Source organism: Dermacentor variabilis, chromosome 10 (genome assembly GCF_050947875.1).
Source record: "Dermacentor variabilis isolate Ectoservices chromosome 10, ASM5094787v1, whole genome shotgun sequence".
Classification (NCBI taxonomy): Eukaryota; Metazoa; Arthropoda; class Arachnida; order Ixodida; family Ixodidae; genus Dermacentor; species Dermacentor variabilis.
In genome coordinates, this window is record NC_134577.1 from 45,637,014 (window position 1) to 45,662,072 (window position 25,059).

The window sequence follows — 25,059 nt, forward strand, 5'->3', positions numbered from 1 at the left end:
GTACTGACACAGCTAGTCGATAGGAAACGCAGCGCTTTGTATAAAATAAACTGACACAGACGGCTGATAGTTTCGTAGCGGACCGCGGCATTTCACACGGTTGCATTCGTTCGTCTTCTTTTAGAGAGAAGCTTTCTTTACAGTTCTGCCGGAGTTTGAAGCTCGTTGTCGTTTTCTCATCGGACATAAGCAACTTGGGCCATCTGGGTATGCGCACTCGAACAAACATATTGCTGCTGGCTACTCCCTGGACTGTAGCAGACAACTTGGGTCACTGGTTTTGTGTGTACCACTGCGAAAGTACACGAACAGCCTACTCCACGCGCTCAGTGCGTGCAACTCGGTATGTGCCTACCGTGTATGTGCCCAGTTATTGCCCAACTTCCTGGAATGTATGTGTCGAAGTTCCATAGCGAGTATGAAGACAAATCTATTTAGATATGCATGGTACTTCTCTGTGTATATACCTTTCATCAACACTCTTCGCGCATCATGTACCGCCTTGGTTCGTACTCGTGAGGCAGAGAGCTAAAATGTACTGGGGACCAGGCTGCCCCGCTGTCAATTGCTACTGCTGGTAACTCGCTAGCTCATCAAAAGCGCTTTGGCTTATCTGCATTGTAACAACGCGTGGGATATCTGTGTTCCGTTGTCTTCTACTTCGTGGTTAGGGGCTAAAGCGTAACATTAATATAGTATTGCTATCGTTTGTTAATCACCATTCCCGTGGCCTGCTGGCAAGAAACGCTGGTCGTCGCGGGGTGGGAGGTGGCCAGGTTGGCTCTTGGCGGGGGATTCACGCGTTTCTCAGGTCAAGGAGTTGGTCTGCCGCCGGGTGGTATTGCTGGTATCTATCCGGCCTCCTGAATAGGGAGAGCTATGGGCAGATCGCGGGGTCCTTCTGAAGCGCAGAAGCACGGTATCGGAATCCCGGGATACGTAGGGCTCCCAGCAGTCCCATCTTTTAGCGGCCGTTCTTTCGATCAGGTCACAGTGACTTAGCACTGGTACTTCCGGTCTCGCGATTGACCGGTTAAAATTACCCCTCTTCGAAGGCATGGCAAGGCGCGAACGTTTATCTCGTTCAATTTTTTCTCAGTCTCCTGCGAAACTGCGGTCTCCTGCGTGCCTTCCTTTATGCGGATAGAGGCGGTGATGTGGTTCGACTGAACCACCATTATGGAACTTTTGGATATTCGGGATTGCCCAACCTTCCGGATTTTATAGAAGCTTCTCATTAGATGGCTTTTTTTCGTAACTTGATTTGCAGGCGGCAATGCACAGATTTGGTTTGGCTGTGCGACAACTTCGTTAGTATGTTGAAGCTTGATGGATTCTTTCTTTTCAGTCTTCTGTTTGCGACATGTCAGTTGACATTGCTTTTTCTCGTGTGCAAGCTACGCCCAGAACTTACAATACAACAAGGCGCATTGATCCTGAAAGCTCAGACGAATGATTTTTCAGATTAAAAAAAAAAGATAGCGTGAAAAAAGTCACGTGAAAAGCCGCATTAGAAGTGCACAGGCAGCCTTTTACGTAGACACCACGTCGCGCTACACAATGAATGTGACGTCCCTAAGGTCCCGAAACACTTGAATTTATAGCCCTGTCACACAAGGATTTCGGATCGCAATCGCGTCCGAACCGGGTCGGGTTCTTCTGCACGGGCCCTATTCGACCATGATTTTACAAGATTCGGATCCAGTCGATCGCGATTTGTACTGCTTTGGTCTGCACCGTCGTGCTGAGTCAGCTCAACAAACTCGACCCGGATTGTTGGACTACCGCAGCGGCAAACGTATTTGGTCGCGATGAAAAAAACTGAGCCGGATCGGGCTCGATCGCGATCGAAGGTGCCCGTATTGCATCGGTATTAAAGAACGGCCGTAAGCCAAAGCTGTTCAAACCCTCGCCTCGCAACACAACTTGCTATTCAAGATGTCACGCAGTACGGTCCGGATGTTTTTGACAAATGGGCTATATCTATAATCTTACGCGCGTGCTAAGGTGCTAGATTGTTTGCAATTTACTACTGCCGAAATGTTACCGACGTCCACCCAGTCTGCACACGCTGTCGTACAAACAAGAGGCAGCCCGATGTGCCTCGCGGAGCAAATCAGCCGGGACTCGAGGCGTCACTGAAGAAACGTGGAAGTAAATCTGCCGCGGTATTCTCGCCGTCACGTGTAAACTGTCACGGCTGAGCTTGCAAGGTCAAGCAACAACGCTACCGCGAATAATAGCCCGCATTCAGGAAAAAGGCAAAAAACTTCGGCATTCAATGTTCGAACACTCCGAGGCGCCCCGAGCCCTGTCGTCGTAGCGGTCATCGAGATTGAAGCGTTTCCTGCAGCGTCATCCTAGCACAGCCTCGCCGCTGTTCGCGACGCTCCACCGTAACCTAGGCTACCGAAGTCACTCCATGCTGGCGTCTCGACGAACGCTCGTCACACCGGCGCTTTAGGTTTTCCCGGCAATGCGGGGTGCTTTAGTTATATAAAACATCGGACGTTGGCCGCGGTCCGCGCTTTGCGCTTTTCGTCCTTTCACTGACGCGACTGTAGCAGTGCGAGCGGTTCCAGCATTTGCAACATCGCAGTTTTGAAATACCGTCAGTCCTTACGCGATGCGGTGGTGTGAATGTCTTGCGCGGTGGCTGCTTGCCCGCTGGCCTGCCGTGAACCACGTCGACGGGTAGAGTGTTCTCAAGGACTTTGGCTTCAATTGTCCCTGAGACGTGCTTACGACGTTTGCAGCACTTCCAAGCGCCAGGGACCGACGTGCCTTTGAGAACAGTCACCGAGCACGCAAGACCTAATGGTAGGGTGACTACTTCGTGATCTCCGCTATCGCGTGCATCATTAACTTATATTTCGCTTGGATTATGGTGAACCACAGCTCAATGCAGTTATTGTCACCTTTAACGCCACTACAGGTTTCCTGAAAAGTGCAAGCAGGTTGAAGGTGTCTGCGCGCTTAACGCCGATGGCTTGCTTCTGCAAGAAAGTGATGTTAGTTTTCGTAGGAGGCTTTATGTTCGTGCCTTTATTTTTATGTTCTCACCACTACTGGCTCGTGCGGAGCAGTTCTCCGTTCACCGGATGGTCAGCACTGAATTGTCAGCGTACGCTGACGAGGGCTATAGCTGCCGATTTTTCTTGTGGATGTTAGGCGGGTTGTGATTCTTGTGATACGTTCTTCTACAGAGGAGTCAGATTCTTTGGCAGCTTCAAACGGTTTTTGTTCCCAATCCAACTTCGTTATTGGAGGCTGCAAACGTGTTCTTAATTCAGCGCGAGAAATCAGTGGTCCTGCACTCTTAAAGAGGTTTCCACTCTTTGGAGCTTATTATGTAATATAATCATCTGCCTTGCTTGCGTGTCCGTTCTTGAAAACTCTGCGCTGGCTACTTTCCTATCAAGGATATTGTGTAATGCTGATTATGTACGTACCTGGAAGTACTGGGCGCGCAACAATAAAGAAAGGAAATGCGCGCAAGGCATGGCGATTCTTGCTGTGGGACAAGGCAAGCCGCGATGGGTGCAAACTCTTTTACGAGAATGTGGTCATGGATGCCGTTGCCTGTAAGCCAACACGTTTCTAGCGACGATGTTTTGACAAATGTATCGCTACGTACGCGTGTAGTTCCACTATGCATGATGACGCAATGTCATTTAGCTGATTAACAAAACAAAATACTCAAACGCGCACACCGAGTTAAAGCAAGTAGGAACCTCGTTAATGTCTTCTTAGGACATCTTACAATGTACTCATTTCATCGCCAATTTTCAAAACAAATTAGTTTCGTCTTGGCCCATTTGCACTCGTTCCACAGAACCAAATGTGCCTGGTAGTGAGGCTTCACCGCTCCTAAATTTCATCAGTAGTGACTGATTCGCATACATAGGCTGCATTCGGGCATCTAATCCAGTTTGTCCGACCATAAGTTGGTGTTGTAATATTTGGCCAAACTATGGCGCATCGCTATGTAGTTTATCGCGAAAGTGTATACAATACGTAGATGCCGATTTGCAACAAAGGTGTGGGGATGTGCGAACACGAACCACTTGCCCTTTCTTAGGCTACAGTGGCCAAAGCGTTCCAGTTCGAACAGGTCGTACGCGCAATGTCTGCGCCACGTTTTGCTAGCGATTGGGCATCGGAAGGCGTCACCGCGTGCGCCGGTTATCGCACGGTCATCGTGAAACGATACGCTGACAGCTAGCTAGGGCGGCGATGATTTGGGCTTGTTCTGTCTGCATGTTGCTATCGTGAACCAACGCGCGCATTATTTCAGTGAGCGAGCGAGACCGATCGTGAGTGCGAATTTCGCAGCCCCAACCTGCGTCGCTGCCTTATCAATTTCTCAGCGCAGCACCAGAGGCTAAAGCAACAGTAGTTCAGGTCCGTACGTCAAAAAGCATTGCGTTGGCGATGCGCAAGTTTCTCTTCGCAGGTGCTTTCTATAAGCGTTTTTTTTTTCTTTTTCTTTCTTTAGTGTAGCAACACTAAGCCGGTGTTGCTGCAAAAGCGGTTATTGGAATACGAAAACCGGATACCTGGAGTAATTGGTTACGCTGTCTCTCTTTGGCTGTAGTATTGGTATATCCCCTTCTGTCACGAATTACGTTTGACTTTCGATAAATGTGTGAAATTTACATAATTTTATGCCAAGGTGCTGGAGACTCCATAGAAAGCAATCCAAGGTGGGATGAGAATAACTCTGTGCATTTTATAGACTGCCACCATAGTGACATAGTAATTAATTATTCATTTATTGCTGACTCAGTCATGCTGCGTTTCTTCATTAAAAACCATGAATCACCCGCCCGAATTACAAGCACAGGTTAGTTGTTGGGTGGAAGGATTGCAACGAGGAAAAATCTTTTGCAATTACTACAAAAACGCCCCACTTCATATGTCCCGTCAAACAGGCTAGTGCCTTCACCAAAGCGATCGTCTGAAGCAATAAAATTCTCTCAGAAGTGAAATGGGTGTACGTTAGGAAACCGGAATGTCCAATATACTCAAAGCTTAATGTTGGTTGTCTATTACTTGCAACTAGTGCACAGTAATGGCAAAAGTAAGTCGCGTCCACCAACGTGTACGCCATGACTGAAGGGGCTATGTTCACTTCCGTTCGTAGCTTTCGGGAGTTTGGATTCACCTCATACTTTAAAAGTCAATTGTAGACCACAATAGAATAGAATAGAATAGAATAGCTTTATTTCCATCTACTTGATGGAGGAGGCTGCAAGTAAAAGCTGCTACAGTAAGCAGCTTGACGAGGCCCGCAGCCCCCTCTACAGAATATTCGGCAACAGCATACATGCAAGCACATATGCATCATACATACATATATACACATACACATATACATATGTATACATACATATACACATACTCATATATACTCTCATGAACCCACATACTCGCATTTACACATGCACACCCATATCCATACAGAGCCACTGGTGACAAAACCAAAAACACTTAGAGTAGCTTGTGTGGTTCTCGTGGCGAATACAAATGAGACAAGAATACGCCGCTGAACATTATATACACACATATATATACACATACACATGCATTCATATACCCGTATATGCATACACACTCGTATGCACACCTACACACACACACATATACAGAAGCATATATACACACTTTATATACATACTAGCCGAGAGGATGTACACTGAACCAGTAATTTAAAAATCATGCATATACAAGTCTCTCAGTTGTTGGGCCGTTATTTGGGTGATATCAACGCCTAGATTATTATATTTATTTAGAAGCTTTGGCATTGTGTGTGACAGCTTTTCCCTTAAGTAATTTGTTCTGGGTGTGACCACCCGCCATATCTCTTTATGACGGGTAACATAAAATTTGTCATTAAGTTCAAGGTTAGAAAGTTCTCGTAGAAAGGAGCAGTTCAGTTTTGCTTCCCGCCTAAATGCAGTTGTTAACTTGTACTGGTATAACTTTAACACAGAAATTATGTTGGCTTCCTGAAATAAGTTTATAGTATGGGAGTTGTAGGGGACATTGAAGAGTAGCCGAACAAACTTCTTTTGCAAGACAAGTAGTTTATGCAAATTAACAAAGGTAGTTGTACCCCATACCAATAAGCAATAATAGAGGTACGAATAAAAAAGTGAGTTATAAATGAGAAGTTTAACTTTAAACGGCAATAGTGATTTACATTTCCACGTCATGCCAATGACCCTAGATAACTGGATTGTGACTGCGTCAATGTGTTCGTCCCAGAGCATATTACTCGAAAACGTTACGCCGAGAGTTCTCATACTAGTAACCATTTCTATCGTTTTTTCTCCGTACATAATGTTAATATTTGAATTCACTGGCTTATTTTTAGGCCTAAAGAGCACAGCTTTGGTTTTGTTTGTATTTATTTCTAATTGGTTCATTATTGACCAGTCCCTCAGCTTAGAGAGCATGAGGTTCGTTTCATATTCTATATCTGTGCAGTTTGTTCCTGAAACAAATATACTGGCGTCATCAGCATAATGCATTCTCCTAGCAACCAATAATAATAATAATAATAATAATAATAATAATAATAATAATAATAATAATAATAATACGGTGCATTAATAGCCGAGGTAGATGTATTCCAGTGCCGCGAACCCATGATTTCAGGAAGCGAGCTCCACTACCAAGTGAGACACTCTCTCCACTCGCCCCGTCTAGCCTCCGCCAACGAAATTCCTTCCCATGCGTTTTCCCATACCGGGCCTGGAAGATCACGTGACGCACACGTCACGGGCCCATCCTTCCTTTTTTTTCTCCTTTTTCCTTTTTCTTTTTCTTTTTTTTTTTTGCAGCATTGCACACTTCCGTTGATGGAGTTAGTTGCGCGCGTGCGGTTTTGATTACCTCGTTTCGCGCAGCACATGATTTTGCGCGCTGTGCACAACGACACATGATTACTGGTATAGTTCGGTGCTACACGAATACTGACGCAGAACAAGCGGATCGCAGAGCATGATCACGCGCTGGCACACGCTAGAAAATGACAGTTTCGGTACTTGCGCACGTGACTGCATGACCTTGGGAACAAACAGACGAAGCGGAAGTACATCTCTCTCGCTTCGGTGCGAAGTAAAACAGTAAACATGGAGACATTCCGCTTGTGTGTTTTATTATTTCTCTAAACTTCATTTCGCCAAATCAAGCAACAGATCACACAAATAACAGATGTCTTGCATAATTCTCGAAGTCACTTGTTACCACGAGCGACGTCACACGGCGGAGACAAGTACGTAGGCGCAGGGACACGTGTACGTCATCGTCCGGCTTGGAGCGCGGACGCCCCGAGGGAAACTGAAAACGGCGTTCGGATTGAAATTTCAGAATTTTCCGCGGCGCGTAACGATGTAGTACTTTGCAAACACAATCGTTAGCGCGCATCGTATGCACTGCCCTTGTCAGCTCAAGATTGCCAGACCTGGTCAGGGGCCCTTTACGCTTTCCTTGGCACCATATTTATGGGGAGGGTTCTTCTTAAGGGGCGAGGGGGTAAGGGGGGTGGCTGAGGTACCGACCAAAGGTGTGTTAGCGCGAAGGAGGTGGGGGTGGGGGGACTGACTGCTTCGCTGGAGGTCAGTTAGCTATCGTCTCTCTGAAAGAGATTAACAGCAGGGGCAAAAAATTGTGCTCGTGGGACGAAAATTTCTGAAATAGAATGAATATATAAATTAAAAAATAAAAGTAGGGCAGAAAGGGGAAAAAAACAAAAAGTAATATCGAAACACTAAGCAACCAAATAAAAACTATTGTTACCTATAGCTTGGCATTTTGCATCGCAATAAGATTCTAACGATCCCTTTGAAAATGTTATACCTATTAGTTACAATGTCCTGAAATTATGGGTGAGGTATGACTCGCTGCATTTTCCTTCTCACGCAGAAGGTAACCTGTAAGATGTGGCGCTTAAGTTCATCTAAGTTATGACCTAGTTGGTTGAAATGTTGGGCGACGGTTTTGGGATGCTTTTCAGCTTTGTCCGTGCGATGTCCATTTAACCTGACGTTCATTCTTTGTCCCGTTTCACCGATGAATTGTTTCTTGGAGAGGGAACATTCAAGCATATAAATGACATCCGAATTAGTACAGGTAAAAATAGTTTTCATTTAGTGTATATGATTTTTTGCCGTGCTTTTAATTGTAATGGCACATTGAAGGTGCCTGCATTTTTTGAACCTGTGACAACATGCTTTTATTATGGGGGAACGATGTTGGCTGACTATTTCCTGCACTAACATGTCTAAGGTTTCTGTTGGTGCGATAGGTCACCCTTGGCCCCACCGGGAACGCTTTTCTCGGATGTTCGTTACTTTAAAATATTGGGTGGTATTTTCGTAGGATGTTTATGTTGGGAGTGCATTACAATATTTTGTTATAAAAGCTGGTGGTCTTTCATGTTCTGGTGTAGCCTGTTTCTTAGCTATTTCTGACGGCCTCTCCTATCTTGACACAATGTCATAAGCTCTGAATGAAGGAAATTGTTGATAGTTTCTTTTTGCTAGCGTTGCTTTAAGGTCATTTAGGTGGTGGATATAGTCGTTATCTTAGCTGCAGATTTGTCTTAGTCATTTCGTTTGAACGACAAAAATTCCTCGCTTGCAGTGTCGCGGGTTATGACTGTGTTAGTCTAAAGATTTCTGGCTATGCGTAGAAAGTGTCGTTCTCAGTCTTCCATTTTCTTCGTAGGCCGTCGTGTTGAAGAAGTTGATTTGTCTAGGAAAGTGGTGAGCAGTAAGTTTAATACTCGATTGAAAGCGGTTGAAATGCTTATGCCGTGTTCCCATATTGCAATTATATCGTCAATGTAACGAAGATAGGTGTGGAATTTTAAATGGTAGGATTTCAACAGGTCTGCTTCAAACTGTCCCATGAAAATATTCGTATACGTGGGAGCGAATAGTGTTCCCATGCTAGTCCTGAAGTTTGCAGGTAGTGAATAAAATAGAATTCGAAATATTTGAGCGTGAGAACTAACCTAAGGAGTGAGAGGTAAACTTCAGGAGTGTGCGCTTCGGCATTGACTGCGAGGGATTTCTATACAGCTTGAATTCCTTCACTCATGGGTATGTTGGTGTAAAGGGCAGAAACATGTAAAGTGACTAGAATAGCGCGGTCGGGAAGGATTTGGTTCGCATTAATGTCGCGGATAATTCTATGTAAGTGTGGCGTGTCTTGAACGAAAGATGGGAGGGTGGTGGGGAATTTTGACAGGTGGTGATTTAGGAATTTAGCTAGTGACTCCATAGGCGTGTTGTTATTAGATCCGATAGGCCGACCTGCGATTTGTGCTTTAAATATTCCTTCTGCGGGAACATTGCGTGTTTTAGGAAGGAGATAAAAACGGACTGTTTCTTTGTTCTTCGGCATCGTGAAGCGATATTCAGACTGGGTGATAAGTGCGCTGGACAGGAGCTCCGCTATTGTGCTTTGCACACTATTGCTGTAGTCTGAAGTTGGCTTAGAGACGTGCTTCGTGTAATAGATGTGGTTAATCTGCTGTTTTGACGCCTCATTCTTGTATTCTATAGGTCAGATTACCATACTGCCGTTTTTTGCCTGCTTCTTTTATTACAATATCATTTCTTTCCGCAAGTGCTTTAACAATTTGCGTGCTAAGCGCTGGGGTGAATAACTGTCACCTAAATGCGGAAGGAAATGTGGAAGCTTCCGAACAAACGCAAGTTGTTGACATTGAAAGCTGAATGATAAAAGAACAGCCTTCAATCGCGAGGATTATTGCCCTGTCGCTGCTGCAGCTATAATAGCTCTTTACGCAAACAATCACGCTGGAGACACCAATAAATGTGGCGATGTTTTTCCCGGTCGCGTAAGACACGCCGAACTGCACCACGAGTTAGACTTATTTTCGTGTCCAGGGCTGTGTTTTGACATTGGTTTATGCAATGGCCGAGTCCCTTATGAAGACAAGCTAGAGATGTTCTGGTCATTCAGAAGTTACGCTATATTATCACATTCGCCATTTTTCCTTGCGCGATTGGCTCATAGGGGAACTAAGCCCTCTCCGATTGGCCGAGAAAAAAAGGAATATTGTGGAGTTTGATGGTGTCCAGACTAGCGGCCCAATGTCTCGTATCATCACATTTTTTTTTCGCCGTTCCTGTCACATACGCAAATCACGTTTTCTTTTGTTTTCTTTCGTTCATCACGGCCACGAATGGCCGGCACGAGGTGGACCCGGCCGTGTCGAGCATCCATCTGTCGGACAAGGACGACGCCGGAGTTTAGTGCTTCGTCACCGGGTCAAGCGTGGGAGGCAGCACCGTGGCCAACTGTACGAGCCAGAGCAGCAAGGTGAGGTCATCAAGAGCAGACTTTTCTTGCGTTCTAATCTATCCAATGCCTTTCGCTCTGCAAGGTAAATTGCCTGTAAAATTATTTCACAAGCTCTACACTCGAGCAGCATATCGTCACCAGGTCGACTGCGGTATGCAAGATGCACTGCGAAGTCCGTTATTTATCATTTCTTTACTTCAGCATCTTTAATCTGTCATGTCGTTCCTTCCCACTTTCCGTCCTTTTTTTTCTAGGCTGCTGTCATTCGCAGTGATGAATTAATACTGAGCTTGCGAATGAACTGCTTATTTGCATATTGTTTCATTTCTGCTATTCATAAACTGCTCTTCAAAACGTGCAATCCAATGACAGTTTAGTAATGTTGTGAATATATTTGCATGTGAAGGCCGCTTTCTATAGGTGGTGAGAACGGAAGTTCCTGGTTCGAGAACTATTCGAAAATTATGCTATAGTCAAGTTGTTTTGCTTCTGACACTGTTCGATTGGCATTTGATTTGGTTATGAAAATTACTACTCGCACACCCCTAATGAAACTCAAATACAAGCAAAATAGCCAATGAGAAAGATCAACGTTGGCGTTATGATTCTCACCGAACGATAGGAAGTGCCCAGGGTGCTTATTTCAAAGCTCGTGCAACGATTCCTTGTGATATGATTCGCCATTAACTTGCAGTCGTGCTAGCTTTCAGAGGAATATACTTTAAAAGTGGGAAGCAACGTTTGCGTAGGGTTTATCATCCACAGGGGTTCTTGAAAACCGGACAACGAAAGTCCATGTAGGAAAAATACGGAAGCAAGTGACGTGGCTTTCTATGGTACACTATGAGACCCGCCGATCACTTGACCACTGCAATAAGAAAAAGAGAAAGTTCTGATGTAGAACTTTTTTTGAGTCCGTTGGATAGATGCAAACTACGAAAGCACGTATTACCTATCTAAATATTGATGGCTGCTTGCGTCACTCAGCTACACTTTTCAATTAGTACTAGTTGTAAAACTGCGCGTAATGTATACAGGCTGTTTCATCGAACGCATTCAATAATTTTTGAAGTTTACCTGTGGAAGATGGCGCAATTCTGGTTCATGAGGTGGTGTACTCGAAGCGGTGGACACTGCTTGAGCAAAAAGAATGAAATGCATAATCATCTCATTAACCAAATTAACTAATTAAATTTCGAAGTAGTTGCCTTATGACCCACATTGCAATTAACAAATTCTAGCCGTGGAGTTCGCGAGGCGGATCCACTTGGAGCGAATTCTCAGGATGAGACCAGTTACTTCTGTGCTTTAAATCCAAAAAAGACGTTTTGTTAAGAAAGTAATGCATATATATATAATGAAGGGCGCGAATACGCTGTTCACTGCGCTGTAACGTGACCCTAAGTGTTTTGCGCGGTCAACGAATCAATAAGCTCATGACGACACGAAGGATGCAATTCTCAGTCTGGCCTTGGTGTCTCTCCCAGGTCCACCTGGCTCCTGGAGCGGCGGGGTGAACAGCAGCTATTGCCGCACGCTCCTGTCAGGCCACAGGTAACAGGCGTGCAACTTTAGTGACACAGTGTTTCAGACTTTCCGGGGGAATGAACATTCCGTTGCACATCATGTCGCCGCGCAGCCGGCTACCCCACTTTGGGTGCCTGTTGGCCAGGATATCCAGCAGGGCGGAACCTTCTAGCACTGCCTGTCGAAGTGCAAAGATATATAATGAATCATCAGTTATAACAAATTATTGGATATGACGAAGTAGGGAAAAAAATGATAGAAGTTTCTTCAACATTATCGACGTGTACGCTTATTACGAATGCATTGTGTTAACGGGTGGTACTTTGTTATGACGAGATTCGGCGGTAATATAACACCCCAATAATTGTAGACGTGTTCATACTGTGCTACGAAGTTGTATCAGTCATAACTCTGGCCACCATCATTATTGCGTTGTTTTACTAAAGGATTCTAATAAAACAATCAAAAACATGTTGTAAATCATAAATAATCCCTTTAAATTGGCTAAAAATCAAGCCCTATAGAAAGGTAAGCATGCACGCTATAGCACACATGCAAATATTGACAAAAATGATTAGTGAATTTTAGGCTTGCTTCGTCATATTCAATAAAATAAGAACCCCTCATAGCAAAGCTGGAGGGGAGACAAGGATTACTTTCTGATATCCATTACTTAGTCATATCAATTATTACATGTACTGAACTATGAATCTTTAGGGGATTTCAAGGGAAATTTCACTGAGTTCGTCACATCCATTATTTCGTAATATCTCGTTTCGCTATAACAAAATTTTACAATTTCTTTATGCCATTATTCATTGTATCGAGCTTCAGCCGCACATGCTGAGCCACTAACTAGCACATTGTCGCTTGTTTTGTGTCCACTGGGCAGGGCGAAGGCCTTTCCCATCGATCTCAGATTAGCCCTGTCTTAAACTAGCTGATTCGAACTTGCGCATGCAAATTTCCTAATGTCACCAGCCCACATAATTTTCTGCTGTCCTCGACTTCGCTTTCCTTCCGTTGGCACCCATTCTGTAACTCTAATGGTCCGCCAGTTATCAACCCCACTCATTACATGGCCTGCTTAGATGCATTTTTTTTCTTAATGTCAACTAAAATACCGGCTATCCCCTGTTGCTCTTTTATTCGCACCGCTCTCATCCTGTGTCTTAACGTTACGCCTAACATTTTCCTTTCGATTGTTTCGCGTGGTCCTTAACTTGTTCTCAAGGTTCTTTGCTTACCTCCAAGTTTCTAACACATATATTGGCGCCGATACAATTCAATGATTGTACACTTTTCAACGACAGGGATAGGCTGTTTTTCACCATTTGATAATGTGTACCGTATGCACTCCAACACATTTTTATTCTTGTGTAAGTTTTCGTCTCGTGGTTAGGGTCACCTGTGAGTAATTGATCAAGATAAATGTACTCCTTCACAGACTCTAAAGGCTGACTGCCGATCATAAATTCTTGTTTCTTTGCCAGGCTTTTTAACATTACCTTTCTCTTCTTATTATTAATCTTCAAACCCACTCTTGCACTCAAACTGATAAAGATGTCTTATTGCTTCCTCGTCATCTTCATGCAACCAGTGTGAAAAACTTGCGTAACTATATCAATTTGTGTAACATGCCTGTGTCTTCTGCACTCATGGTGCCTACACGTGGATATGCAGTTTCCTTTTGTTCGTTTTCGGTTAGCTGTGGCAGGAAAAGTTTGCAACTGTTTTCACTCTTACAGAACCACTCCTACAGAATTTGTGAGGGTTGTGCTTCTGATCGTGATATTTCTGTAGGAATTAGTAAGGAATGCTGTAAATTACTTTTCTTTTTTGAGGTAAACATTTCCGGTCTTACCCTGGGCACATTTTGCAAGTACTGAACACCATAAAGCACAACTGGAGGTACCATCAGCGTAAATTGAAGCATCAACCATCCTGAAAATATTGCGACTTATTATTCCGTTGCCAAGTTCATCTGCATTTATAAATGTCGTTTGTAATGTAAATGCATGTAATGCACCTGTATGTAAATGTGTAAATGAGGTTCCAGAACGTACACTCGAGGCTGCTAGTATATGCTTAAAAACTGCCTACAGAGCAATTAGAGTGCATAACTAATTCATGAAGTCGCATCCTTAAGGCAGTGAAAATTCATACCCGTAACAGGCATTCCAGTCGGGTATTCCCGGGTCACCTTTTTATTTATGCTGACACTACAGTGATTCAAATGTGAATTTGTGTAGACCATTTGCAAAAATTAGGCCGTCATATTTACAGTATAGAATTGCTAGACCGCATACGAAATGCTTCGTTAAGCTAGCTTGATGTTGAAGCTGAAGTTATAGCAGCCTGGGCTGTTGCAGCCTGCCCTGCGAACCTGGTACTCAACCCGTCTAGTACGATGGGGTCTGGAAGCTCCGTGCTGTCTTGCTGGCCAGATTTTCCAGCAGCCTGGTGTCTTGATGCCCACCCGGTGGATCCACTGACCAGCTCACCTAGCGAGCTGGTATTTCGATACGCGCCCTGCTAACACGGTGGGAGCTCTTGTGGCCGCCGAGGCTTCTGATGAGAAGATCACGCGTGCGTTACGGAATCACAAGAGGTAAAAGCTTTCTTCAAGCACAATTTCTTCGTGAAAAACACAAAACAAAAGTTGGGCGAGTTCACATACGCAAATTCAGCGCCTGTGTATACTTCGTTTTTTACTCGCTGTTTAATTTCACCGATTACTTTTATTTAAAGATTGTCTTCAGTACAATCACGGGAGATGTAGTCTGACTCGATATCGCGGGTTGATTTCGCATAGGCTGCCATTGGGCCAATAACAGTGCATGGGGTTGCGCGAGTGAGTGGTCACAAGTTTTCCTGAATAACTTTAGCCTTTAACGCGTGAACGCAACTCGCCCCACTTTTCTGAAGACACCAAGAATTTGATCGATAAATTCTCACTGCTCATTAACATAGGATATCCCCATGGTTTTTGGTTCCGAGAGCACGGGACGCAACCCCGGGCAAAGTTCCGTTTCCTAGCGTACGAGGTAAGCGCAAGCCTTGCGACTGTTTTGAACTAATTTGTCCAGATTCCTTTATCAATCGTTTAGGTTAGTGTAACCGTATGTTCATTTGCACATTGCATAATGTATGCTTAGAAATTGAGCTTTTCAGAGAAGTGAGGGCACAGGAGCGCGTCGAGGTTCTAATGAGTTATAGGCTGATGCTTTTAACCACAACAACTCATTTGGGCAAATTCGTCTTTCAGTGATGTCAGTTAGCGTGAGTGTAATTCCGTCTGCTGGGGCAGTGTTTTATGAGACCAATTTGAGCGTTTCAGAGCTATGAGTGAACATCAATGCGTTGAGGTACGAACAGGCTATAGCTTGATGTTTTTTACGTGACAACTAATATGTGCATGTTCGTTGATCGGTCGTTTAGGTTAGTGTCAGTATATGTTCATATCCACGGGGCGTAAACATTGCGTAGAAATTCAGTTTTTGAGAGTAGTGAGGGAACTGGAGCACGTCGAGGTTCTAATTGGCTATAGGCTGTTGCTTTTAACCACAACTCATTTAGGCAAATTGGTTTTTCCGTGATGTCATTTAGCGTGAGTGTAATTCCGTCTGCTGAGGCAGTGTTTTATGAGACCAATTTGATTGTTTCAGAGCTATGACTGAACATCAATGCGTTGAGGTACGAACAGGCTATAGCTTAATGTGTTTTTATGCGATAACTAATATGTGCATGTTCGTTGATCGGTCGTTTAGGTTAGTGTCAGTATATGTTCATTTCCACGGGGCGTAAAGATTGCGTAGAAGTTCAGCTTTTCAGAGAAGTGAGGGAACAGGACCGCGTCGAGGTTCTAATGGGCTATAGGCTGATGCTTTAAACCACAATACCTCATTTGGGCAAATTGGCTTTTCTGTGATGTCAGTTAGCGTGAGTGTGATTGCGTTTGCTGAGGCAGTGTTTTATGAGACCAATTTGAGCTTTTCAGTAATATGAGTGAACATCAATTCGTTGAGATACGAACAGGCTACAGCTTAATGTGTTTTTTTTGCGATAACTAATATGTGCATGTTCGTTGATCGGTCGTTTAGGTTAGTGTCAGTATATGTTCATTTCCAAGGGGCGTAAAGATTGCGTAGAAATTCAGCTTTTGAGAGAAGTGAGGGAACAGGAGCGCGTCGAGGTTCTAATTGGCTATAGGCTGTTGCTTTTAACCACAACAACTCATTTGGGCAAATTGGTTTTTCAGTGATGTCAGTTAGCGTGAGTGTAATTGCGTTTGCTGAGGCAGTGTTTTATGAGACCAATTTGAGCTTTTCAGTGATATGAGTGAACATCAAATAGTTGAGATACGAGCAAGCTACAGCTTAATGTGTTTTTTATGCGACAACTAATATGTGCATGTTCGTTGATCGGTCGTTTAGGTTAGTGTCAGTATATGTTCATTTCCACGGGGCGTAAAGAGTGCGTAGAAATGCAGCTTTTGAGAGAAGTGAGGGAACAGGAGCGCGTCGAGGTTCTACTTGGCTATAGGCTGTTGCTTTTAACCACAACAACTCATTTGGGCAAATTGGTTTTTCAGTGATGTTAGTTAGCGTGAGTGTAATTGCGTCTGCTGAGGCAGTGTTTTATGCATCCAATTTGAGCTTCTCAGAGATATCGGTGAACATCAATGCGTCGCGATACGAACAGGTTTTAGCCTAGCTTTTTTCGCGCGGTAAGGAATATGTGCATATTCATTTATCAATCGATTAGGCCAGTATCAGCATATGTTCACTTAAAGGGTGCATAATGTATGCTTAGAAATTCAGGTTTTCAGAGAAGTGAAGTAATAGGAGAGCGTCGAGGTTTTAATGGGCTATAGTCTGATGATCTTAACCACAACTCATTTGGGCAAATTGGTTTTTCAGTCATGTAAGTTAGCGTGAGTGTAATTGCGTTTGCTGAGTCAGTGTTTTATGCGTGCAATTTTCGCTTTTTCAGAGCTATCAGTGACCATCAATGCGTTGAGGTACTCATTGTTTTTTTTTACGCGATAGCTGATATTTGCATGTTCGTTTATTGGTCGTTTAGGTTAAAGTCAGCGTATGTTCATTTCCACGGGGCGTAAAGAGAGCGTAGAAATTCATCTTTTGAGAGAAGTGAGGGAACAGGAGCGCGTCGTGCTTCTAATGGGCTATAGGCTGTTGCTTTAATCCACAACAAATCATTTGGGCGAATTGGTTTTTCAGTGATGTCATTTAGCGTGAGTGTATATCCGTCTGCTGAGGCAGTGTTTTATGAGACCAATTTGAGCGTTTCAGAGCTATGAGTGAACGTCAATGCGTTGAGGTACGAACAGGCTATAGTTTGATGTTTTTTTACGCGAGAACAAATATGTGCATGTTCGTTGATCAGTCGTTTAGGTTAGTGTCAGCATATGTTCATTTCCACAGGGCATAAAGAGTGCATAGAAATTCAGCTTTTGAGAGAAGTGAGGGAACAGGAGCGCGTCGAGGTTCTAATTGGCTATAGGCTGTTGCTTTTAACCACAACAACTCATTTGGGCAAATTGGTTTTTCAGTGATGTCAGTTAGCGTGAGTGTAATTGCGTTTGCTGAGGCAGTGTTTTATGAGACCAATTTAAGCTTTTCAGTGATATGAGTGAACATCAAATCGTTGAGATACGAACAAGCTACAGCTTAATGTGTTTTTTATGCTATAACTAATATGTGCATGTTCGTTGATCGGTCGTTTAGGTTAGTGTCAGTATATGTTCATTACCGCGGGGCGTAAAGATTGCGTAGAAGTGCAACTTTTCAGAGAAGTGAGGGAACAGGACCGTGTCGAGGTTCTAATGGGCTATAGGCTGATGCTTTAAACCACAATGACTCATTTGGGCAAATTGGTTTTTCAGTGCTGTCAGTTAGCGTGAGTGTTATTGCGTTTGCTGAGGCAGTGTTTTATGAGACCAATTTGAGCTTTTCAGTGATATGAGTGAACATCAATTCGTTGAGATACGAACAGGCTACAGCTTAATGTGTTTTTATGCGAGAACTAATATGTGCATGTTCGTTGATCGGTCGTTTAGGTTAGTGTCAGTATATGTTCATTTCCACGGGGCGTAAAGATTGCGTAGAAATTCAGCTTTTGAGAGAAGTGAGGGAACAGGAGCGCGTCGAGGTTCTAATTGGCTATAGGCTGTTGCTTTTAACCTCAACAACTCATTTGGGCAAATTGGTTTTTCAGTGATGTCAGTTAGCTTGAGTGTAATTGCGTTTGCTGAGACAGTGTTTTATGAGACCAATTTGAGCTTTTCAGTGATATGAGTGAACATCAAATCGTTGAGATACGAACAAGCTACAGCTTAATGTGTTTTTTATGCGATAACTAATATGTGCATGTTCGTTATCGGTCGTTTAGGTTAGTGTCAGTATATGTTCATTTCCACGGGTCGTAAAGGTTGCGTAGAAGTTCAGCTTTTCAGAGAAGTGAGGGAACAGGACCGCGTTGAGGTTCTAATGGGCTATAGGCTGATGCTTTAAACCACAATAACTCATTTGGGCAAATATGTTTTTCAGTGATGTCAGTTAGCGGGAGTGTTATTGCGTTTGCTCAGGCAGTGTTTTATGAGACCAATTTGAGCTCTTCAGAGCTATGAGTGAACACCAATGCGTTCAGGTACGAACAGGATATAGCTTGATGTCTTTTTACGCGAGAACTAATATGTGCATGTTCGTTGATCAGTCGTTTAGGTTAGTGCCAGTATATGTTCATTTCCACAGTGCGTAAAGAGTGCGTAGAAATTCAGCTTTTGAGAGAAGTGAGGGAACAGGAGCGCGTCGAGGTTCTAATTGGCTATAGGCTGTTGCTTTTAACCACAACAACTCATTCGGGAAAATTGGTTTTTCAGTGATGTCAGTTAGCATGAGTGTAATTGCGTTTGCTGAGGCAGTGTTTTATGCATCCAATTTGAGCTTCTCAGAGATATCGGTGAACATCAATGCGTCGCGATACGAACAGGTTTTAGCCTAGCTTTTTTCGCGCGGTAACGAATATGTGCATATTCATTTATCAATCGATTAGGCCAGTATCAGCATATGTTCACTTACAGGGTGCATAATGTATGCTTAGAAATTCAGGTTTTCAGAGAAGTGAAGGAATAGGAGAGCGTCGAGGTTTTAATGGGCTATAGTCTGATGATCTTAACCACAACTCATTTGGGCAAATTGGTTTTTCATTCATGTAAGTTAGCGTGAGTGTAATTGCGTTTGCTGAGTCAGTGTTTTATGCGTGCAATTTTCGCTTTTTCAGAGCTATGAGTGACCATCAATGCGCTGAGGTACGCATTGTTTTTTTTACGCGATAGCTGATATTTGCATGTTCGTTTATCGGTCGTTTAGGTTAAAGTCAGCGTATGTTCATTTCTACGGGGCGTAAAGAGAGCATAGAAATTCATCTTTTGAGAGAAGTGAGGGAACAGGAGCGCGTCGAGCTTCTAATGGGCTATAGGCTGTTGCTTTAACCCACAACAACTCATTTGGGCAAATTGGTTTTTCGGTGATGTCATTTAGCGTGAGTGTATATCCGTCTGCTGAGGCAGTGTTTTATGAGAACAATTTGAGCGTTTCAGAGCTATGAGTGAACATCAATGCGTTGAGGTACGAACAGGCTATAGTTTGATGTTTTTTTACGCGAGAACAAATATGTGCATGTTCGTTGATCAGTCGTTTAGGTTAGTGTCAGTATATGTTCATTTCCGCAGGGCGTAAAGAGTGCGTAGAAATTCAGCTTTTGAGAGAAGTGAGGGAACAGGAGCGGGTCGAGGTTCTAATTGGCTATAGGCTGTTGCTTTTAACCACAACTCATTTGGGCAAATTGGTTTTTCAGTGATGTCAGTTAGCGTGTGTGTAATTGCGGCTGCTGAAGCAGTGTTTTATGCATCCAATTTGAGCTTTTTAAAGCTATGAGTGATCATGAATGCGTTGAGCTACGAACAGGCTATAGCTTGATGTTTTTTTACGCGAGAACTAATATGTGCATGTTCGTTGATCGGTAGTTTAGGTTAGTGTCAGTATATGTTCATTTCCACGGAGCGTAAAGATTGCGTAGAAATTCAGCTTTTGAGAGAAATGAGGGAACAGGAGCGCGTCGAGGTTCTAATTGGCTATAGGCTGTTGCTTTTAACCACAACAACTCATTTGGGCAAATAGGTTTTTCAGTGATGTCAGTAAGCGTGAGTGTAATTGCTTATGCTGAGGCAGTGTTTTATGCGTACAATTCGAGCTTCTCAGAGATATCGGTGAACATCAATGCGTCGCGATACGAACAGGTTTTAGCCTAGCTTTTTTCGCGCGGTAAGGAATATGTGCATATTCATTTATCAATCGATTAGGCCAGTATCAGCATATGTTCACTTACAGGGTGCATAATGTATGCTTAGAAATTCAGGTTTTCAGAGAAGTGAAGGAATAGGAGAGCGTCGAGGTTTTAATGGGCTATAGTCTGATGATCTTAACCACAACTCATTTGGGCAAATTGGTTTTTCAGTCATGTAAGTTAGCGTGAGTAATTGCGTTTGCTGAGTCAGTGTTTTATGCGTGCAATTTTCGCTTTTTCAGAGCTATGAGTGACCATCAATGCGTTGAGGTACTCATTGTTTTTTTTTACGCGATAGCTGATATTTGCATGTTCGTTTATTGGTCGTTTAGGTTAAAGTCAGCGTATGTTCATTTCCACGGGGCGTAAAGAGAGCGTAGAAATTCATCTTTTGAGAGAAGTGAGGGAACAGGAGCGCGTCGTGCTTCTAATGGGGTATAGGCTGTTGCTTTAATCCACAACAAATCATTTGGGCGAATTGGTTTTTCAGTGATGTCATTTAGCGTGAGTGTATATCCGTCTGCTGAGGCAGTGTTTTATGAGACCAATTTGAGCGTTTCAGAGCTATGAGTGAACGTCAATGCGTTGAGGTACGAACAGGCTATAGTTTGATGTTTTTTTACGCGAGAAGAAATATGTGCATGTTCGTTGATCAGTCGTTTAGGTTAGTGTCAGCATATGTTCATTTCCACAGGGCGTAAAGAGTGCGTACAAATTCAGCTTTTGAGAGAAGTGAGGGAACAGGAGCGCGTCGAGGTTCTAATTGGCTATAGGCTGTTGCTTTTAACCACAACAACTCATTTGGGCAAATTGCTTTTTCAGTGATGTCAGTTAGCGTGAGTGTAATTGCGTTTGCTGAGGCAGTGTTTTATGAGACCAATTTAAGCTTTTCAGTGATATGAGTGAACATCAAATCGTTGAGATACGAACAAGCTACAGCTTAATGTGTTTTTTATGCTATAACTAATATGTACATGTTCGTTGATCGGTCGTTTAGGTTAGTGTCAGTATATGTTCATTTCCGCGGGGCGTAAAGATTGCGTAGAAGTTCAACTTTTCAGAGAAGTGAGGGAACAGGACCGTGTCGAGGTTCTAATGGGCTATAGGCTGATGCTTTAAACCACAATGACTCATTTGGGAAAATTGGTTTTTCAGTGCTGTCAGTTAGCGTGAGTGTTATTGCGTTTGCTGAGGCAGTGTTTTATGAGACCAATTTGAGCTTTTCAGTGATATGAGTGAACATCAATTCGTTGAGATACGAACAGGCTACAGCTTAATGTGTTTTTATGCGAGAACTAATATGTGCATGTTCGTTGATCGGTCGTTTAGGTTAGTGTCAGTATATGTTCATTTCCACAGGGCGTAAAGATTGCGTAGAAATTCAGCTTTTGAGAGAAGTGAGGGAACAGGAGCGCGTCGAGGTTCTAATTGGCTATAGGCTGTTGCTTTTAACCTCAACAACTCATTTGGGCAAATTGGTTTTTCAGTGATGTCAGTTAGCTTGAGTGTAATTGCGTTTGCTGAGGCAGTGTTTTATGAGACCAATTTGAGCTTTTCAGTGATATGAGTGAACATCAAATCGTTGAGATACGAACAAGCTACAGCTTAATGTGTTTTTTATGCGATAACTAATATGTGCATGTTCGTTATCGGTCGTTTAGGTTAGTGTCAGTATATGTTCATTTCCACGGGTCGTAAAGATTGCGTAGAAGTTCAGCTTTTCAGAGAAGTGAGGGAACAGGACCGCGTTGAGGTTCTAATGGGCTATAGGCTGATGCTTTAAACCACAATAACTCATTTGGGCAAATATGTTTTTCAGTGATGTCAGTTAGCGGGAGTGTTATTGCGTTTGCTCAGGCAGTGTTTTATGAGACCAATTTGAGCTCTTCAGAGCTATGAGTGAACACCAATGCGTTGAGGTACGAACAGGATATAGCTTGATGTCTTTTTACGCGAGAACTAATATGTGCATGTTCGTTGATCAGTCGTTTAGGTTAGTGCCAGTATATGTTCATTTCCACAGTGCGTAAAGAGTGCGTAGAAATTCAGCTTTTGAGAGAAGTGAGGGAACAGGAGCGCGTCGAGGTTGTAATTGGCTATAGGCTGTTGCTTTTAACCACAACAACTCATTCGGGAAAATTAGTTTTTCAGTGATGTCAGTTAGCGTGAGTGTAATTGCGTCTGCTGAGGCAGTGTTTTATGCATCCAATTTGAGCTTCTCAGAGATATCGGTGAACATCAATGCGTCGCGATACGAACAGGTTTTAGCCTAGCTTTTTTCGCGCGGTAACGAATATGTGCATATTCATTTATCAATCGATTAGGCCAGTATCAGCATATGTTCACTTACAGGGTGCATAATGTATGCTTAGAAATTCAGGTTTTCAGAGAAGTGAAGGAATAGGAGAGCGTCGAGGTTTTAATGGGCTATAGTCTGATGATCTTAACCACAACTCATTTGGGCAAATTGGTTTTTCAGTCATGTAAGTTAGCGTGAGTGTAATTGCGTTTGCTGAGTCAGTGTTTTATGCGTGCAATTTTCGCTTTTTCAGAGCTATGAGTGACCATCAATGCGCTGAGGTACGCATTGTTTTTTTTTTACGCGATAGCTGATATTTGCATGTTCGTTTATCGGTCGTTTAGGTTAAAGTCAGCGTATGTTCATTTCTACGGGGCGTAAAGAGAGCGTAGAAATTCAGCTTTTGAGAGAAGTGAGGGAACAGGAGCGGGTCGAGGTTCTAATTGGCTATAGGCTGTTGCTTTTAACCACAACTCATTTGGGCAAATTGGTTTTTCAGTGATGTCAGTTAGCGTGTGTGTAATTGCGGCTGCTGAAGCAGTGTTTTATGCATCCAATTTGAGCTTTTTAAAGCTATGAGTGATCATGAATGCGTTGAGCTACGAACAGGCTATAGCTTGATGTTTTTTTACGCGAGAACTAATATGTGCATGTTCGTTGATCGGTAGTTTAGGTTAGTGTCAGTATATGTTCATTTCCACGGAGCGTAAAGATTGCGTAGAAATTCAGCTTTTGAGAGAAATGAGGGAACAGGAGCGCGTCGAGGTTCTAATTGGCTATAGGCTGTTGCTTTTAACCACAACAACTCATTTGGGCAAATAGGTTTTTCAGTGATGTCAGTAAGCGTGAGTGTAATTGCTTATGCTGAGGCAGTGTTTTATGCGTACAATTCGAGCTTCTCAGACATATCGGTGAACATCAATGCGTCGCGATACGAACAGGTTTTACCCTAGCTTTTTTCGCGCGGTAACCAATATGTGCATATCCATTTATCAGTCGATTAGGCCCGTATCAGCATATGTTCACTTACAGGGTGCATAATGTATGCTTAGAAATTCAGGTTTTCAGAGAAGTGAATGAATAGGAGAGCGTTGAGGTTTTAATGGGCTATAGTCAGAGGATCTTAACCACAACTCATTTGGGCAAATTGGTTTTTCAGTGATGTCAGTTAGCTTGAGTGTAATTGCGTTTGCTGAGGCAGTGTTTTATGAGACCAATTTGAGCTTTTCAGTGATATGAGTGAACATCAAATCGTTGAGATACGAACAAGCTACAGCTTAATGTGTTTTTTATGCGATAACTAATATGTGCATGTTCGTTATCGGTCGTTTAGGTTAGTGTCAGTATATGTTCATTTCCACGGGTCGTAAAGGTTGCGTAGAAGTTCAGCTTTTCAGAGAAGTGAGGGAACAGGACCGCGTTGAGGTTCTAATGGGCTATAGGCTGATGCTTTAAACCACAATAACTCATTTGGGCAAATATGTTTTTCAGTGATGTCAGTTAGCGGGAGTGTTATTGCGTTTGCTCAGGCAGTGTTTTATGAGACCAATTTGAGCTCTTCAGAGCTATGAGTGAACACCAATGCGTTCAGGTACGAACAGGATATAGCTTGATGTCTTTTTACGCGAGAACTAATATGTGCATGTTCGTTGATCAGTCGTTTAGGTTAGTGCCAGTATATGTTCATTTCCACAGTGCGTAAAGAGTGCGTAGAAATTCAGCTTTTGAGAGAAGTGAGGGAACAGGAGCGCGTCGAGGTTCTAATTGGCTATAGGCTGTTGCTTTTAACCACAACAACTCATTCGGGAAAATTGGTTTTTCAGTGATGTCAGTTAGCATGAGTGTAATTGCGTTTGCTGAGGCAGTGTTTTATGCATCCAATTTGAGCTTCTCAGAGATATCGGTGAACATCAATGCGTCGCGATACGAACAGGTTTTAGCCTAGCTTTTTTCGCGCGGTAACGAATATGTGCATATTCATTTATCAATCGATTAGGCCAGTATCAGCATATGTTCACTTACAGGGTGCATAATGTATGCTTAGAAATTCAGGTTTTCAGAGAAGTGAAGGAATAGGAGAGCGTCGAGGTTTTAATGGGCTATAGTCTGATGATCTTAACCACAACTCATTTGGGCAAATTGGTTTTTCATTCATGTAAGTTAGCGTGAGTGTAATTGCGTTTGCTGAGTCAGTGTTTTATGCGTGCAATTTTCGCTTTTTCAGAGCTATGAGTGACCATCAATGCGCTGAGGTACGCATTGTTTTTTTTACGCGATAGCTGATATTTGCATGTTCGTTTATCGGTCGTTTAGGTTAAAGTCAGCGTATGTTCATTTCTACGGGGCGTAAAGAGAGCATAGAAATTCATCTTTTGAGAGAAGTGAGGGAACAGGAGCGCGTCGAGCTTCTAATGGGCTATAGGCTGTTGCTTTAACCCACAACAACTCATTTGGGCAAATTGGTTTTTCGGTGATGTCATTTAGCGTGAGTGTATATCCGTCTGCTGAGGCAGTGTTTT

The 25,059-nt window shown here is 43.2% G+C and overlaps 1 protein-coding gene across 1 annotated transcript in view; it reads left to right on the top strand.

The window, feature by feature from the left end:
• Positions 1 to 10,163: 10,163 nt before the first annotated feature.
• Positions 10,164 to 25,059, top strand: part of LOC142560456 (uncharacterized) — a 93,872-nt gene continuing 78,976 nt past the window's right edge. The window contains exons 1-3 of the mRNA XM_075672580.1: positions 10,164 to 10,362; positions 11,832 to 11,898; positions 14,244 to 14,482. Of these exons, the coding sequence (XP_075528695.1) occupies positions 10,226 to 10,362; positions 11,832 to 11,898; positions 14,244 to 14,366 (327 nt within the window). The 5' untranslated portion in view covers positions 10,164 to 10,225 and the 3' untranslated portion in view covers positions 14,367 to 14,482. The remainder of the gene's footprint in view (positions 10,363 to 11,831; positions 11,899 to 14,243; positions 14,483 to 25,059) is intronic.